Below are 17,902 nucleotides of genomic sequence, written 5' to 3' on the forward strand. Positions count from 1 at the left end.
GAAAACGCCAAATAAAACTTAATAAAAAAAAACCGGCCAAGTGCGAGTCGGACTCGCGCACCGAGGGTTCCGTACTTTTTAGTATTTGTTGTTATAGCGGCAACAGAAATATATCATCTGTGAAAATTTCAACTGTCTAGCTATCACGGTTCATGAGATACAGCCTGGTGACAGACAGACGGACAGCGGAGTCTTAGTAATAGGGTCCCGTTTTTACCCTTTGGGTACGGAACCCTAAAAAGAGACACACGAACCCACCACCAAAACGTCCCCTGCCTGCTATAAGGCCACATCTCAAAATGTATGGTTATTGCAGATTAAATCTTAATAAAAAAAAGTTAAGTTTCCTTTAAAGATGTTAATGATCAAGTGGCCGTATTGCAGGCACGAAACAAAAAAGCCGCTCCCATACAACAAAGTTATTCTTTAATTTTAATACTACGCGACATGCTTAAATTATATGAATCTTGCCATGAACGTTTACGTAACATATATCTATGACAGATACTAAAAATCGTTACAAAAAACTGTTAAACAAATAAAACGGAGCGAGTAGAAGTTTTATAGGTATGTAAATACAACTTCTAGCAACGAAAACGAGTACCAGACAATAGATATAATGTTCCTTGATCCCGAAAAATTTTTACTTTTCGTTTGGTGATAGCGCCATACGATTGTCATATTGGCTAGGCCCACTGATCCTTCATTTAATATCTACAACAGTATACCGACGAGACGACACTACACGACGGCAATCATGAAATTGTCGTAATGAGACCATTACGCTGACCAATTGTTCGCAGAACAATAGCCGCTGAATCATTCTTACAATCATCACTGTTTGCAAACCTAAGTTTTTGTTCTGTGACTGAACTTTTGAACTCTATCGCGTTCAAAAATGTATACTTATTACTTACCTAGAGTCTGTGCGGAAAGAGAAGTCAAAAAAACGTAATGGTTCCCTTATTCCACGACTCTTTCTCTTTCCACAGAGAAAAGTATCGGTAGATGAGGTGAATGATTGATTGCACACACAGCCACATACACTCATGGACAAATTTAAAGGAACGCAAAAAAAAGTATAATTACTAATTTTAAAATTACTTTTAGGTGCTGTAATCCAGTAATTAAACTTTTTTTTGCGTTCCTCTAAATTTGTCCATGAGTGACGTGAATGACATGTAACGCTTGTTATCAATAAAAGATTGAATCATTCAATTCAATTAAATTGTGTCATGTCATTTGTTTGTCTGTGATGTCCATAATATCTGTGTGTTTGTCTGTTTGTTGTAGGTTCCCAGTCTATCCTTCCACAAGATCAAAATTTAACCGAACATTCTCTTCTCACAAGTCAAAAGTCTACACCTCGACATTGGCAGAATCCACCTTGCTAAACTCAGCGAGGAGTAAAGCCATGAATAGGAAAAAAAAAACGATTGATCGAGTATAGTTAACAGGTAGTGAACGAATAAATGAGGGAACGAGTTTGACGTGCACGATAATTAACCTTGAAGCAAGTTTAGTGTAAATCTTGCAGTTGACTTTTGAACTTGCTATTAGCACGAAAAAATAACACACATTTCGAAATCTCGCTGTCATTATATGACATATGTGTCTCTTCTCCTTACACTTCAACTCTGGTGCGGATAACTATACGTACTAATATTATTAATGCGTAATTAACTCTGTCTGTATGTTACCTCTTCACGCTTACACCGCTGAACCGATTTAGATTAAATTTGGTATGGAGATAGTTTGAAAACCGAGGAAGTACGAACGATAGTTTTTATCAATCATCACCATCATCCCTCGTAGCCGAACTCGCGAGCATTAAATAGTAGGATAGGTATATATATTTCCGCCGCTAGTCCTCCGTTTGAAAGTTTTCAGACTTGGTCTCATATCGCGTTTCCATTAAGAAATTACAAGTATTACAACACAAATTTCTAGTGAGCAATTTCGCCTTAAATGCAGGGGTCAGAAGCAGGTTTTGTAATGTTTTGGACAGCGTGTTTATTACATAATAATACACCTGTCGTAAGCTAGCAGCTATGTATGTCATAACGAAGCTTCGTCAATCAAAAGGTTAGCGGTAAGGCAATGAATTAAAAACTTTATATGTATCTAGGAAAAATTGTGCTAAAAAAATAAATTTTCCGCAGCCGATGTATAAAAGAGAAATAATTTGTAGCATTATATATCTCTCTCATAAAATAATTGCGTTCTTTATAAACGTCTGTCAAATCTATTATGCCGTTGATAAACGGTTGTGAAAATCCATTGATAATATTTGTGTTTGTTAAGGGGCCCACACTGACTATATCAGTCCGGACGATATCGGCCTGTCAGTTAGGACAAAAATTTGACAGTTACGAACAACTGACAGCCGGATATCGTCCGACGGACTGATATAGTCAGTGGGCCCTTTTAGAATCGGACAAAATTTAGCAAAGGTTGACTCTCGCTGGTTGACCACGAACGCTGTAAAGAGTTCGAAACGTCGGAATGTAGGTATGATAAATTTATTATACGCGATATAATCCGTTTTCATGGTTTTATTTCATGAGTAATTATCGTGGTATCCGAAGATCCGATGACAATATTTTGCCAAGTTTTTGTTATGAGGACTAACTGGTAGAAAAAAAACGGGTTTAAAATGTCCATTTACTCTCGGAATATCCATAAGTTAATAACCTATTCCAGCTACCATCCACTTCTAGTTTATTCCGCCGTATAATTTGCTGCCAAGAATGAATCTTCATTGAATGCAGAGTGCATCTCTTTAATATTAATAAACCATGGTCGGTGGCTGACATCACTCCATATAAATGACATACGTACTTGGTTGCATAAGTCACATTCTTTACGTAATTATGTTCAGGCGCTTTGATGTAGCGATGCTCAGTAAAGTAAAGTAAGTACTTAATGAATTGGTACTTCGAACCCAAATTCTTTTCCAATGTTTCTTGTAAATTGCTTCTGAAACATCATTTGATATTTATGTACAATCAAGTGTATGAATATGGGTGTAGACAACTTAGTCAAAAATATATTCCATAGTTCTTAATTAATATATTTTTGACAGCGAATTCGCTGATATAAGACCTATGGGACTTATTTCTGAGTATGATTTGTGCACCCATATTTTTACACTTGACTGTACCAGTTTCGGTAAATGAAAACATCTTGAAGAAAGCGGACTACTTTCAATAAGTGTGTAGCTTTCGTAACAACCAGTGCCTGCGTCAATTCCTACGGTAGGATTCGAAAAATCGGACCACCGAGAAGAGCAAAAAGGACAACTTCTGCGTGTATGATTTTATTTACACCACGCAGCTATATCACAGCATTTCAAGCATCAAAATACAAAATCGAATACCGTCCTAGCCATATTTGCAGACACTTACCTATACTAAACCGTATCGACATGTACGGACTCTTCCGGCCGTCTCGCCCGTCCTTTAAAAGGCCGTACCTATTTTCTGGTTCTAACATGTCGGTAGATACGGTGTTAAACAAACAATTGGTAACCCTAATTGCGATGATACAAGGTCCACCGGTGTTCAGTTAGGAGAGAAGAGTGTTACTCTGTTTTGTAGAAGTTACTGGTGACCGCAGCGATATGCGAGCCACGTGCGACAGCTTCACCTGACTCTATTATGGCTTAATGTTACCAAATATGTGTAATCGTGGATGTGATTCGCAATTGGGTGGTTTTAGTGATGCTTACTAATCAAAAGTAATGTTTCAATTGAGAATACTTGAAGCGAAAATTTACTGGAGCTCAAAAAGTTTGTCAATAAAAACGACGAAGTAGAAAAAATCGACAATAGAAAATTTGATGCAAGTCCCTTACGAATCTCCAATTTAATTTTAAGTATTTTAATAAATCGGAGTGCTCTAGATTTTAATACTGTAAGACTCGTAAGACCCAATTTTTGAGCCTTAGAATGTGGAAATTTCTTTTATTTTTATTAGAGTTCAAACTCGAATTTAATTTGTACTTGTACAAGTAGGTACGCGGGGACTTACGAGAATATGCACGAATAATACGAATATGATCAAAATACATAATTATTATGCCTCAAAAACTCTTACTTAACTCTATCCAATGTTTTGGAGCTATCGGAGATCACGAGTCTTGATTTACCAATTTACCGTACCCGCATGGGAACTAAACTCTAAAACAATTGCACCCACGTTTCCCATCGGTATAAACACTGATGAGGGCTTGACTTACTTTGACTTATATTACCGGTATTCCCCAAAAAAGAATAGGTACTGGTCAATACTCTTTCATCTATGTAGAAAAAAGTTTTCGTAAATGACAGCTGATAAACAAATTCTGAGAACCTGAATTAAGTAATTCGTAATATTTTCATCGCATAAGGCAGGATCTGTCTTTATATTGTCTACTACGGTATCATAACCATTTTTTTTTAATCTTTATTAGAAAAAGGGTTTTTTCACAAAACCATAACCATATTCGTGGTCCAGTGAACTATTATAGATTCATTTAGGTACACAAATACTACACTCCTTCCATCCACGGCCGAAAGATTTAAACAAATAAACAAATTGTATGAGCGCAAATTAATTAATGATTCGTCATCTTAACCGAAAAAGGCAAAATCATCAAAGATAATCTATTTAGATTTTTTCCTACGATATTTTAATGTGGCCGAACGGTACGAACTAATAAACAAATATTCAGTTCATATAAGTGCTGAATCATTATTTTCACCGGATAAGGCGGTACATAATCCTATCTTTATGTTGTCTCCTACGATATTTTAATGTCTATTCCAATGTCCGTTCGTTCAAATTATGGTCATTACGGTAATCGTCCACTTACCGGCTTGTTCGAGACACTTTTATTATTGGTATTATTTATATTCTAATTCTAATGTTGAGTTGGCCTTAGCGATTTCTGAGCTGAATTGACTATAGAGTGTAGTGTTGTGACTGAGAGAATAGTGTTGACTGAATTAAAGTTTGGTAGATTCCCGGGAACGGCACAACTCTAGTCAAATTACATCGTCACGCCAACAGTTCAAGGCGGACTTCTAATTAAAATGTAATTTGACTCAGTAATCTGCGATTAAGTCACCTTAATTCGATAAACAATTCGCAATCACGGCGCCTTAATGAGATTGGACTAATTAATGTTGGGATCGTTTAGTTAGTAACAGCAAAACTCTTAACTGGTACCTAAATGGCACTGAGAAAGGTTTGTTTGTATTCTATTCGGGCTAATGTTTATGGATATATCGGTTTGTTCTGCAAATTGGCGAACTCTGGGGAAAACCCAGAGATATTCAAAACAATGAATGTTATTCTGTCCTGGTTTACATTAGAATAGTCTTTCTATTACAATTTTTTTTTTTTTTTTTATATTGCATTCACTATTGCTGGAGTAACAAGACTCGATAAAGTGAAAAATGAATACATCAGAGGTAGTTACAAAGTTGCGCCCATCACAGATAAAGTCACGGAAAGTAGACTTCGCTGGTATGGCCACGTGATGAATGCCCCGAAGACCACGTAGTTCGGCAAGCCTTGGCATTGCCGAACAGGGAAGCAAACAGACAAGGAAGACCTAAAGCCACGTGGTGGTCTACTGTGACCCGCGACTTGGAACGAGCCCAACTTACCCCAAGGACAACTCAAGACAGACGGTCCTGGCGCATGAGAACGAGGAGAGCCGACCCCAAATAATGGGAATAGGGCAAAGATAAAGAAGAAGAGAAAGAAGAGAAGAAAATATTGCATTCACACAAATTAGCAATTGAATTATTAAATCATCCAGTAGAAAATCAAATGGAAGTTTATGAAAAAATACGTTTAACGAAGTTCACGTGGACGCAGACGCACTTCTAAGAAAGATCGAAGTATTCTAAGTAGTGCTAAATAATACTAGGACAGAAGAAACCATGGACGGCATGGACTATCAGTCGTTCGACCTGTCGTCGGTTTTAACTATGCGCCGGCCGTCACACCATCTATGTAGCGTAAGTTAAAATCTGATATTCATATTCATATTCCTTTATTAAGGCGGTTCCCTGAGCCAGAGAGCGAAAAATCTCCTTATATGATCCTGTTTTTTCTAAGAGGCGTTGATATTTGTAGACGTGGAAAAAATATATGTAGTTCTTGACTATATTATCTTTAATATCATAGCTTCCGATACACGAATTATGACACTTCGCTCAATACAATTAATTCCCAAACTAACCTCTAACTCGGACTTTTAATCCAACTTACTCGGTTATCTATTATGTGATACTATAAACAAAAAAAGAAGAAAAAACAATCCTAACTTATATAATAATTTCATAGCTTTCGAATTTCGATATTGTAGGGTAACGTTTTTAAAATAAATAAAAATCGACAAAATTCGATCAAAATTGACACTTGGCGCGCATGATCTTTCCCGTTCTTTCTTGCGAAATGTGACAGAGACAGCGGCAAACCGATGGAACGGCCTTAATGTTTCTGTTCTGATGTAACAGCTGTCAACACGCATAAAGGCCTGTGCAAGTGCACATGGGCGTTGTAATATACAGATCTTTATGAGAGACGGCACACCGCTTGCGTGATGTGCTGTGCGTGCACGCTTGCACCATTTTTTCGCAATGTACCAAATAGACTTTAGAATCATCGCATTTATCATCGCATTTATTCGTGATAAACTATGACATACAAAAGTATAAAAGATCAAAGAAATATAAACATAAAAATAAATAGTTTACCACGAAATGGTCCCGCCTCAGCATAATGCTAACCCAAAAGTCAGCGCTGATCTTCCGGCGAAACCATTTTGAGGGCCACGAACGAACGCAGCTGTACGACACGGCCCTATTTTAAAACACAGAACGCGACTTTGCGGCGGCGAATGGGCGGCGATCAGCGCCTTCTAATCTGCCGGTGAGATGTCATGATGACATAGAGGGCCATGTCGTACATGTGCTGATTAATGTATTATTTATATAAAAAAATAATATATAACACTAGTATTTGGTACAAGCAAAAGAAAATCAACGTGATTACATAACAAAAACTAAAAATACAATCTTACAATATAAAATAGTGGATGTGTTTACTTTGCCAAAGTGAAAGTTCGTACATACGACTGACAATGAAAGTCTCCAAGTTTGTTACAATTGTTACACGAAGAAGATGAATTACACATATAGATATAAATATAACACACAATAGTGAAGTAAGAATTGCAAGGCAGCGACAGAGATAGAAATGCCAACAAAACAAAATTATACAGTCTCATTGAGTTAACATAAGGATAGGACAGAAAAAATCAGGTATCTATATTTATATTATTGGTTTGCTCACAAAACAAGTAATAAACCACATAACTACATAACTATTGGGATAAAAAATTACATTAAATGAAGCTAGTATCGTGTCTTAAAGTCTCCTGTTGCCGCTGGTGTTGTAGTGTATATAATTTAAGCTTTGCTTTAAAACTTACTACACTTTGTAGGTTCCTGAGAGGTGGAGGAATGTTGTTCCAGCAGCGGCTTGCCATGTACCTAAAGCTCCCACGGAAAGCTGCCGAAGCATGTCGGGGTGTCACCAACTGTACACTGCAATTACGCGCCCCAAGTGACCTACGGGTGGAAATCCATGATAACTTCTCGAAGAGATATGATGGGGATTTGTGTTTTATTACGCCAAATAAGAGATATGCCAGATGAAGCTTACGACGGTGTAGCATTTTGAGTATATTATGCTTATTTAGAAATGGAGTCACATGGGCTCTTCGCGGAATGGTAAAGCAAAAACGAGCACAAGCATTTTGCACCCGCTGAATGAGTCGCTTTGTTTTTGCCAGAAGACGTGGACCATAGACCAAATCCATATAGTTTAATTTAGATAGAACAAGTGTTTCAATCAGCTGACAGCGCAAGGTTTCATTAATGAATGGTCGTATGTTATACAAAAGCTTGAGCCTGTAGAAACAGTTTCTCACAGTTTCAGCAACATGCTTCTCAAATCTGAGTTCACTATCCATAATTAAGCCTAAATTCCTAGCCTCATACACTTTTTCAATGGGTTCACCCAATAGCGTTACATCTCTAGCAGCTTCAATGTTGCTCAACTGATTTTTGGTGCCAAAGATCAGATATTTTGTCTTAGCTGGGTTGAGCATTAGACTATTGTCTAGAGCCCAAGATGCTATGTTTGCAAGGTCGATATTAAGTTTTTGTATAGCACTGTCAATTTCAGAAGGTTTACAGGAAATGTATATCTGTATGTCATCTGCATAAATATGATATTTGCAGTGTGTTATGTGAGCTCTGATGTCTGCTGTATATAAAATAAACAGGATTGGGCCGAGTATGGATCCCTGTAACTTTAAGTAATACTACTTTTAAAAAATCTACAAATTATTCGACGGAAATGTTTCCACGAATATAAGACATTTACCTTACATATTTACAGCAATAAAAGCATTTGATACGAGATCAAAAACAAACAACACACTCTTAATATACTATACATACTCTTTATAAATACACAAGGTTAACATTTTCAGTCTAGAATTACATTGAAATTAGTAAATCATGAGTGCATGTGGCAGATTGTCAAACATGTTTCTGGATCCGACATATGATACTAGAGAACTGGACTGTTATTAACAAAGCTTTTAAAGCAAATCGCATAACGGTAACCACTATAGATGAGCCGTACAGTGTCACATTCACATTGTAAAGAGCAACATATCATAGAATATGATGTTGTACACAGTTGTACATGTGTACTCTGCATAACCGAAATTAAAAACCTAACATGTTGGGGATCATGCTTAGACTGGTTCTCTAGAGGCGTTATGATCAGAAAGAGATGGAAATAGCACGTCTGGACGGTTGCCAAGTCTCAATGAGTATGATCAGCGACAAGTAAATAGTTAAGATTAAATAGTAGTCTCCGTGGAAATATGCGTTTGTTACAAAATATCTCCTTTACTGGCAAATTAGGTTCTATCTATTCTTTTAACCGTAACATAACGATATACAACGTTTTCAACCAAAAGGTACCACATTGTCGCTTGGCGATAAGGTTGATTTCAAATTGAAGCTATAAGGAAATAGCGCCTTATTGACAACCGACAATAAGTACCCTTTTTGTTGAAAATGGCACATATGATGATAATGATGAGAGCCTTTCAGTTCTAATAAATGGCGCGTCATAGCGACTCATTCAATTAAGGTGAATGTGGGGAAGACCGGCATCATTTATTGCAGGGAAGACAGTCATAGGGCAATAACTCTCGTATTTGTAATTTTGTATATGTCGCTCAGACACAGTCAGAAAACAAGAGAAGCGCTCCTTCTGCTATACCGACTTTTTTAACGATGCGGTAATACTGTTACGCATAGCCTCTGTGACCTAGAGAGGCGTCGGGGGTTATGTGGGACTCCCATCTCCCATTCCTTTCTCTTAGCGAGAAAAGGGGGAGAAGTCCTACCCACTACACCCACATCGGCTTTACCCGCATTGCCGTATGGGAGACGTCATGGGATCGCGAACATTCTGCCATGACGCCCCCGACATCCCAGCTAGCTTAGGCTGGGTCAACCGCACCAGAACGAAGTTCAAGGATGCCATACCCGATAGTTCAGGGACGCTTTACCCGATCTGCTATACCGGCCTGTAAGTGGCGTCTACAAACTCTAGTTATTAGCGACGAAAGAGCTTGTAGAAAATTAGAAATATAGACGGTCTTTGACTTTATGGCTAGAAACGCCACTTGGATTGACGGTCTTTATTATTTAAAAGTCTCTAATATGACACATGCATTCGCAATGCCATGAATTCAGGTTAACCACCCAGGGAAAGCATTTGAAATTACAATAAGCATTTTCCGTTATCGATTTTCAATTTTCTCAGTCAACTTGTTATCTTGAACATTGCTCACTTGTTTAGTCATCGTTTCTATAAATTCAATAAAAAAGAACCGAAATTTAAAATTATATCACAAATGCCGAAATTCCGCTGTCTGTATGTCTGTCCCTATGTATGCTTAGATCTTTAAAACTACGCAACGGAATTTGATGCGGTTTTTTTTTAAATAGATTTGTATGTATAATTTGTAAAGGCTTTGTGTTAATTAGTTAAACTACCCGTGCGAAGCCGGGGCGGGTTGCTAGTTAATTTATAAAGAAACGGTAGAAGAAACATTAATTGGATTTCTTTACAAATAATATAATTCTTCTTCGGAATTTTCTTTTTTCGTACTTTACAATATGTATTGTACCTATTGTAGCTTTGAATGTACCTATGGGTGGATGTGGATATCGCTTATTTTTCTTTGAATGTATTTTAATCCACGATCACAAGCGGAACTCGTAATAAATAACCCCCAACGGCCCCAAATGTCTGTCACAGCACTCATAGCTACTGATCCCGATAGACAAGAAATAGAAGCGTGTTCCTGTCAAATTGTAATAAATATAGATCCGTTACTTGGGATTTACTACTTGTCTAACTGGTCAGATTTCTAAGCTCTGTTTTTATATCCCAGATATTGAAATGACGGTTCGATTGGCCCAATCTACATCCTAATCTGTCTAATTTATCAGTTTAGTATAAAACCAGACAGATCGGGTAGAAGATTGGGCAATCAGTTTAGCCACGAAAAGTATTTTGATCCTAGAGTTTACATTTAAAATGTCGATTCTTTTTTGTAAAAACGTAAAACGTATGGTAGGTAAAAGTACATAAAAACGTACATACACATTGTCTCTTTTTTAAAAGTGTCAGATAATGTGGATACTTTTGACGCGTGGTCCTACCCAATATACTATTAATGTTGACCGTTCCACAATTGGAGCATTCGTGAAAGGAAAATCTTGTAAAACTCTACCAGCGTCGTCGCGCGTGACATTTTCTTATATGTTACAGGAGGCAAACGTGCAGGCAGACGATTTTCTTTTCTTGAAGTTCGTATCGGTCCGGTAATATTTTATTTTATTTTATTTATTTTATTTATTAGGAAAACTTACAGCTGAAGTAACACGTTAGGTAATAACATAGAAGCAGTGAGCCAATTACAAGTTTCCACAGATAGAAACTGCGTAAAGTGCATGGTGTGCGAAATTACAACTAATAATACTTACTAACTTATAAATATACTTTACTCATCTTACTAGAGAGGGAAAATTGGTTTAAACTGTTAACAAGAAGAACAAAAGAGAGAAAAAAGAACAGGATAGAGATACAATGTTGAGTTAACACTTTTTCCACTGTTAACACTTAACAGTGGGAAAAGTCCTGAGTCATTAGCTTACGTATCGAACTAAAGCTATCGCAGAACAGATCGATGAGATCATGATGTTTGCAAATATATATAAATATATACATGTTTAGGTCCAATCTCGCTTTCTTGTAGGCTACCAGAAAGGGTAAGAGACTAACCTTGTGGTAGGTATCTTTCTGCCAGTTCTTGATCTGCGCCATGACGTCGTTGACGAGCCGGTCGCGGACGGTGAGGTGCAAGTCGGACAGTCTCTCCGCCTCCACCATGCCGCCTTTCCACGCCGCCTCCATCGTGCCGTATTCAGGTCCTGGGGGCAAAAAGCAGTTTATTATCATACTTCTATTATAACTAATATTTTTATGTCTTCTAATATAAATAAAAAAAGAATTGGCCTTATTGTTAGTGATGGGACTTGGCACTAAAGTACCGCTACTTTGGTTGGAGTGAAACGTGTAAATCATGCGGGACAACAATTACTATGCAAAATAATCTGCGCGACCATTCCAATTTTAATAGTACATATTTCATTTTATTTTAATCAACTGTCAAAAGTAATGATATTTTTAAACCATCTGTAATTTCTTGAATACTTCATCATCCTAAAGATTTTTTTGGTGATATCATTATTTTAAGTTACGTTTTACGTGTTACTATGACAATGAATTAAAGTTTATTACCTCGTTTGAGGTCGACTGTACCTACAGGTACCCTATATTAATACTTTCAACACTTTTCATTCCCGCGATAACACGCCAACACACACATTTTTCATTACCACTACTCACATAACATCAACCATTGAGAACTGACTCATATCTTTCTGAATTAGTCCATATTTCAATTTTTACTCGTGAAGTAACTACCGAGTAGGGTTAACCGCGGACGTGCAATTTGCGTTAATAGCTGGTAAATGCAAATTGATATAAGCGTAGTTAAAACATTGGCAAGCTCTTAAACCGCCTAACATTTTACAAAACAGAACTTTACACATACGAAACAAGGTTCATTTTTAAATTATCCGATGATATGATACGACGTTTTTAAAGTTAGTATAAAAGCCTTCGTGATACCACAACCCTGGGTGATGTTAACCGATCGTTGGATTCATTTTAATCAATATAAACTAGGGAATGCTAACCGGTTTTTCATTGTATGGGGAAACCGGTTAATAACCGGTTAGTAACCGAAATTTCATACAAATAAAAACCGGTTTGCATTCCCTAATATAAACCCGAGGCTAGATATTAGAAGTAATGAGAGTTATTAATCGCACTTAAACTATCGTGAGACATATTTCAAAATATTTATCAGTACGGTTTTTACTCACTATTATTTTTAGTCGCTTTTGGCGACATGTTTCGGATGCAAATAATCTTCTTGGATTTTATTGTGACATTTTAGCGAAACCTGCTTATTAAGCAAGGCCAGACTCAAGTGTATGGTTTATTCTACTAATAGTTAGTTTATTTGAATAGATAAAAAAGATGAAATTATGAAATCGAGCTGCATTTATGCAATCTGTTGTGTTTTGTAACGCCATAACAAGTTAATGTTTTAGGCACGGAGTAGGATGGAGATGGCAAGTGGGCGTTCCCGTCTATCCGACAGTTAGTAGCGACCGACTCACTTTATGCACAGACTATGCTCAGTTGTTGTGTAAACTTCATGCTCGAATGACATTCACGTCGTACGTACGCTCGTCTAACAAAAATTGATAATTAAATTTAAAATGCCGTATTGTGCAGTATTAAGCTGCAGAAATCACAGCGGTTTAAAAAATCTTTCACGTGGAGGTATTTCCTATCACCGGTGGTTATTTATTTAAATATAATCCGATAAATACGAAAAATCTGTTTCTTTTGCATTATTACGAATGTTCGTTAAGTAAATCTATATTTTATCAGTTAGAACTTAGAGTTCACAATCCTTTGTCACTATTCTTTACGTTTATCTGGAATATTCGCTATCCTAAATGTCAAATTACTTCGCTACTCAGATGCTGCGCAATGTCGATATTTATATCGATAAAGTTAAAGTTACGATATTTCAAGTTTGATGTTTTGTAGTTCGGTAATAAATTATTATTTTAGACACGTTTCTAATTATTATTTGGGATAATCAATGTCTTAGTAAATATGGCAGCTCTGGTCATCAAGCACTAAGTTAAGTCGGGGTCATTTCATGGCAACCTTTCAAACCTTCGTATTCCTTTACATACGTTTTTGTTTTTTACACCCATCATATTTTCATCGTTAATATAATTAGACTAGGTACTTAATGCACTTATGCGTAGAATGCATGCAATGTGCCATGAATAAACGTTTTATATTTTCTATTTCTTTATTATTAATTATTGTAGGTTACCACAAGATGCCGATATTAAAAATAAATGGATCAATGCTACTGGGCAAGAAAATTAGTTTCCGCAAAAATATAGCACCATTTGCTAGGAGCATTTCTTAGAGAAAGATTTCTGGGGATAAAATTGCCATACATCTCATCTAGCGTCCACACGCCTAAAACTTAGTTACTAATTTAGTAATTATTAGTGACATTCGGGCTCACTTAATTAATAAAAAGTGTTCCGTACCACGCAAACTAGCGTCAAATATTGGAATTTTGCCGCCCCCCTTCCTGATTTGATAGGTCACAATCTTACAATCAAATCAAGTGGGATCGATGAGCCAGTTTCATGTATGCTTTCACACCATACAATTAATTTGACAATTTAATCAGGTTGTCCCGTCTAGATTGGCCTTAAATGCTGCTACAAGTAAATATATTGTTAAAGACGAATACTTACCTATGTAAGTAATTGCAGATTTGTGATCACAAAATAACAGCAATACCGAGTTAATAGACCTTTAAAGAACTATGATTTTATCTGTTTGACTTTAAGATATATTTAATGTTCACATTAACAACCTAGTTGGTCAATTAATAAGAAACAAATTTCTAGTTAGATATTTGTTGTACTGTACTACATATTATTTTTCATACAATCACGATTATCACTACCTATATTATAATCATAAATAAAGTATCATCTAAATGTGTTAAAACATACGGTAATGAAATATCAATACCTAACTGAACACACAAATATCGATAAAACACTCCGATTACACTGTCCCCTCCCTATATCGTCGAATGGAAAGAAGTTCCAACGGTTAGCTACTCGCAGGCGTGTAGAGGTCTCGAAAACACCAGTGTAACGTGACCGTGAGATCCGTAACAAACCATGCGTAATTAGACCTTACTTATACTGGTTTTTTAGCCCTTTTCTCGCCTGTTATGTAAGTGATTTTAAAATTATATAAAATAACGCCATCTGGTGTTGAGTAGTTGTATTAGGTGAACGTTGAGCGAGCTTTTGTGAGATGAATGGGATAATTAAAGAGTCGTATGTCATATAGCTTTGACATTATATTTTAAACCGTCACTCATGTAGCCTACAGTTGATATTCGTTCGAGAAATGTCCACCGGTAATAACTTTTTGGTATGGAAAGTTGCTACGAATCAGAGCAATTTTGTAAGTGTGTGACGTATATTAACGTGGCTATGAATGTGTGAGTTTAGCGACACTGGTTTTCATACTAAATAGGAGTCATTTCACATCCACTAGTTTATTAATTCGTGGTTTTAGGAGTTGCAAAAAAAAATCTTGCGATTACAAACAAACTCTACTTCGTCTCAACAAAATAATAACAATTTCAGGAGCCACTTTTGCGACTACGACGTCGAGCAAAGCGTCGTATGTATGTATTGTCTAAAAATCATTTACAATTTAAATTTAATAGTGTTATGGTAATTAGCCACTTTCAGTGTTTAGCAATAAAAGCAGATATGTGGTATTTTCTATAAAAAGTGACCTTATTGTCGATGGCGCTTACGCCATTATAAACGATGCTCCGATATAAATACAATGCCGCGCGAGCGCGACGCTGGTAAGCGCCATAGAAAATGTCCCATATGTACGAGTATATCCACCGCGGAGCTTTTACAAGAAACATTTAACCCGACCAACCTGACCTCACCTTAACCATAATTCATTAAAACAGATAGCTCAAGTCCAGTTTATCTCGTCAGAGAAAACAAAATTAAACCACAGAGAGTCCATGGGATTACTTTGCTAGCATTGTTTACCCTAAAAACCAACTTTATAGTCAAACTGTAAGGTTTATTCTTTCATAAGACAGTGAGGGGTAGAAATGAAACCAGTCTCATCGCGTGGACCGCTGAAGGCGCTATTTTCGCAAGTGTTTACTGTTTACTTGACGTTTCATAACCGATTACACGCTTGCTAGTCACTTGTGATGTAATAAAGTGTTAATTCGTAAGATCCGAAGATATAACTAACTCTAACTAAGTACAGTCGAGTTCACAAACATCTGTAGCACCGACTCCGAAGATGAAGACTAAATTACTGTTGATAAAAAAAAACCGGCCAAGTGCGAGTCGGACTCGCGCACCGAGGGTTCCGTGCTTTTTAGTATTTGTTGTTATAGCGGCAACAGAAATACATCATCTGTGAAAATTTCAACTGGCTAGCTATCACGGTTCATAAGATACAGCCTGGTGACAGACGGACAGACAGACGGACAAACGGACAGACGGACAGCGGAGTCTTAGTAATAGGGTCCCGTTTTTACCCTTTGGGTACGGAACCCTAAAAAACCAGGTATCGCTAAGAGTAAGAGTAATTTGACAGGCTGTGCGGCTTACTGCATAGGTAAACACTTTACACAAATAATTATTTCCATCATGATCATCGTTTGTGTAGAATGTATACTCTGGCAAACCAACTTTCAAAATTTGAATAAGGAGATTGATTCTTCGCGCCCACATTTTTCCAATTTGCCGCCTTTTTCTACTGACAAATGTTGGCTTGCCAGACTAGTATAATACTTAAAATTTTGATGGTAATTTTTCACCCATTTTCTCTGATTTATTACTTTTATTAGAAATTTAGTAAGCAACATGTGGCAAAAAATTAATGGCATTATTCATAAAATAAATGTCTGTCGAACCTACCAAGTTTATTCGACTGTCAACTTAACATTGGTGTTATAGTTAGAACGAAATAAACAGCTTCTTTCTAATTATTAGAGCTTTTATGAATAACGAGGTAAATGTTCTGGCAAAATTTCTAGCATATTGGTTCATTAGATAACAGGTACTGTGTCTGAGTAACGGCGCGTGCATTCCTAATTCAATCGCGCAAATGACACTTTCGATTTTCAAATCGGCCCAATGGAACGTGTTGAAGCGGCCATTAAGTGCGTCGTGCCGACCGGCCAATACGCGGGCTGAATTACAGATTGGGGCAGGATGTTCCAATGGCTAATTTAATTGCATGGGCGCAGGTGAGGTGAGGTTGACTCAAATAAACCAGAGGGCCTACCGCGAACCACGTTAGACGTGTTGCCTCCCTGTCACACTCACGTATGAATTTACAAGTGCGACAGAGAGGAAACAAGTCGAACGTGGTTCGCGATAGGCCCTCAGTATTAGCGAAGGTCTCCGTTTTAGCTTGAGTAAAAATGCTTTCGTATGTCCAGATGTTCTGCTCTACAGGTCGCAATTCTCAACCGGTTCTCGTGAAATTTTGCGAGCAGGCCATAATCGTGTGGTCTACATCTCACAGAGCCACTAGTTTATGTTTATTAACATAGCATACATGCAAACATAGCTGTAAGTACATAACGGCTGATTTCGAAGATGGCGGCACCGGCACGGTCTTGACGTCTTCCGAAAAGATTGATCTAATATTGCCATTGCCATAGACAGATGTGTGGACTAAATGAAAGCCTTTGCCCGACAGTACGACATTACAACCTTATAAAAATAAACTTAACAAATGCCTGCACAACTCCTCGGACGGACAGCTACAGAGTTTTAGCTATATTAACCACATCTTAGTAGGTATTGTCAATAAAAAAAAAAATTAAGGTGGTGAGCTACCAAGGGCGCGCATTGACTAGCTCAAGGGCTAGAATTGACGATGTTATAAGCATCAAGCTGAAGACTGCACCAAGTGGAGAAAATTCCTCCTATTTTAATAATTATTATTTTTTAATAATTATTTTAATTCCTCCGTAAAGTTATAGTCCCTATTAGTGAGAGATCGACTTAGAGCTTGGAGGATATAACCAACGGAGACGCCTCGTCTGTAATTTGCTGTACAAAAAAGTCTGTTAATTTTTGCGGGGGAGGGGAACGTCAAATGTATACGTAACGTCAAAATAGTCATGTCAGATAAACGTCAGTCCATACATTGAGTATGACCATTGGCCGACTATTTTCGACAAAGGGGAACGGCTGTTAATGGCTACTCCGTTTGGTTATATCCTCTAAGACTAAATTACTATGCGAGGATAATTTGATGTTCGTTTTTTTTATTTTTATTTATTATACATATTTTATCTCTGACACCTAGAGACTTTTACATCTCTAAACAATTTTAGTAATTGTCTGTTGTTTGTATATTTTTTATTACTTCTCTTTTTTTTGTGTAATTCGACATTTAGACTAGATACATCTTTGACAAAGTATCTAATATTTTATTGATTATTTTTGTAATTGTTTTTTGTGAATTTTGGTTTTGTATTGCTTGTAAA

General features: G+C 36.9%; 1 protein-coding gene across 4 annotated transcripts in view; it reads right to left on the minus strand.

Annotated features, from left to right (window-relative positions):
• LOC134747305 (protein kinase C and casein kinase substrate in neurons protein 1) overlaps positions 1-17,902 on the minus strand; it is a 196,610-nt gene that overhangs the window by 72,108 nt on the left and 106,600 nt on the right. For all 4 annotated transcript variants that reach the window (XM_063681931.1, XM_063681930.1, XM_063681929.1 and 1 more), the window contains one exon: positions 11,440-11,588. In XM_063681931.1, coding sequence (XP_063538001.1) covers positions 11,440-11,588 — 149 coding nt within the window. The remainder of the gene's footprint in view (positions 1-11,439; positions 11,589-17,902) is intronic.

This window comes from Cydia strobilella, chromosome 14 (assembly GCF_947568885.1).
Source record: "Cydia strobilella chromosome 14, ilCydStro3.1, whole genome shotgun sequence".
In the NCBI taxonomy this organism is placed as follows: Eukaryota; Metazoa; Arthropoda; class Insecta; order Lepidoptera; family Tortricidae; genus Cydia; species Cydia strobilella.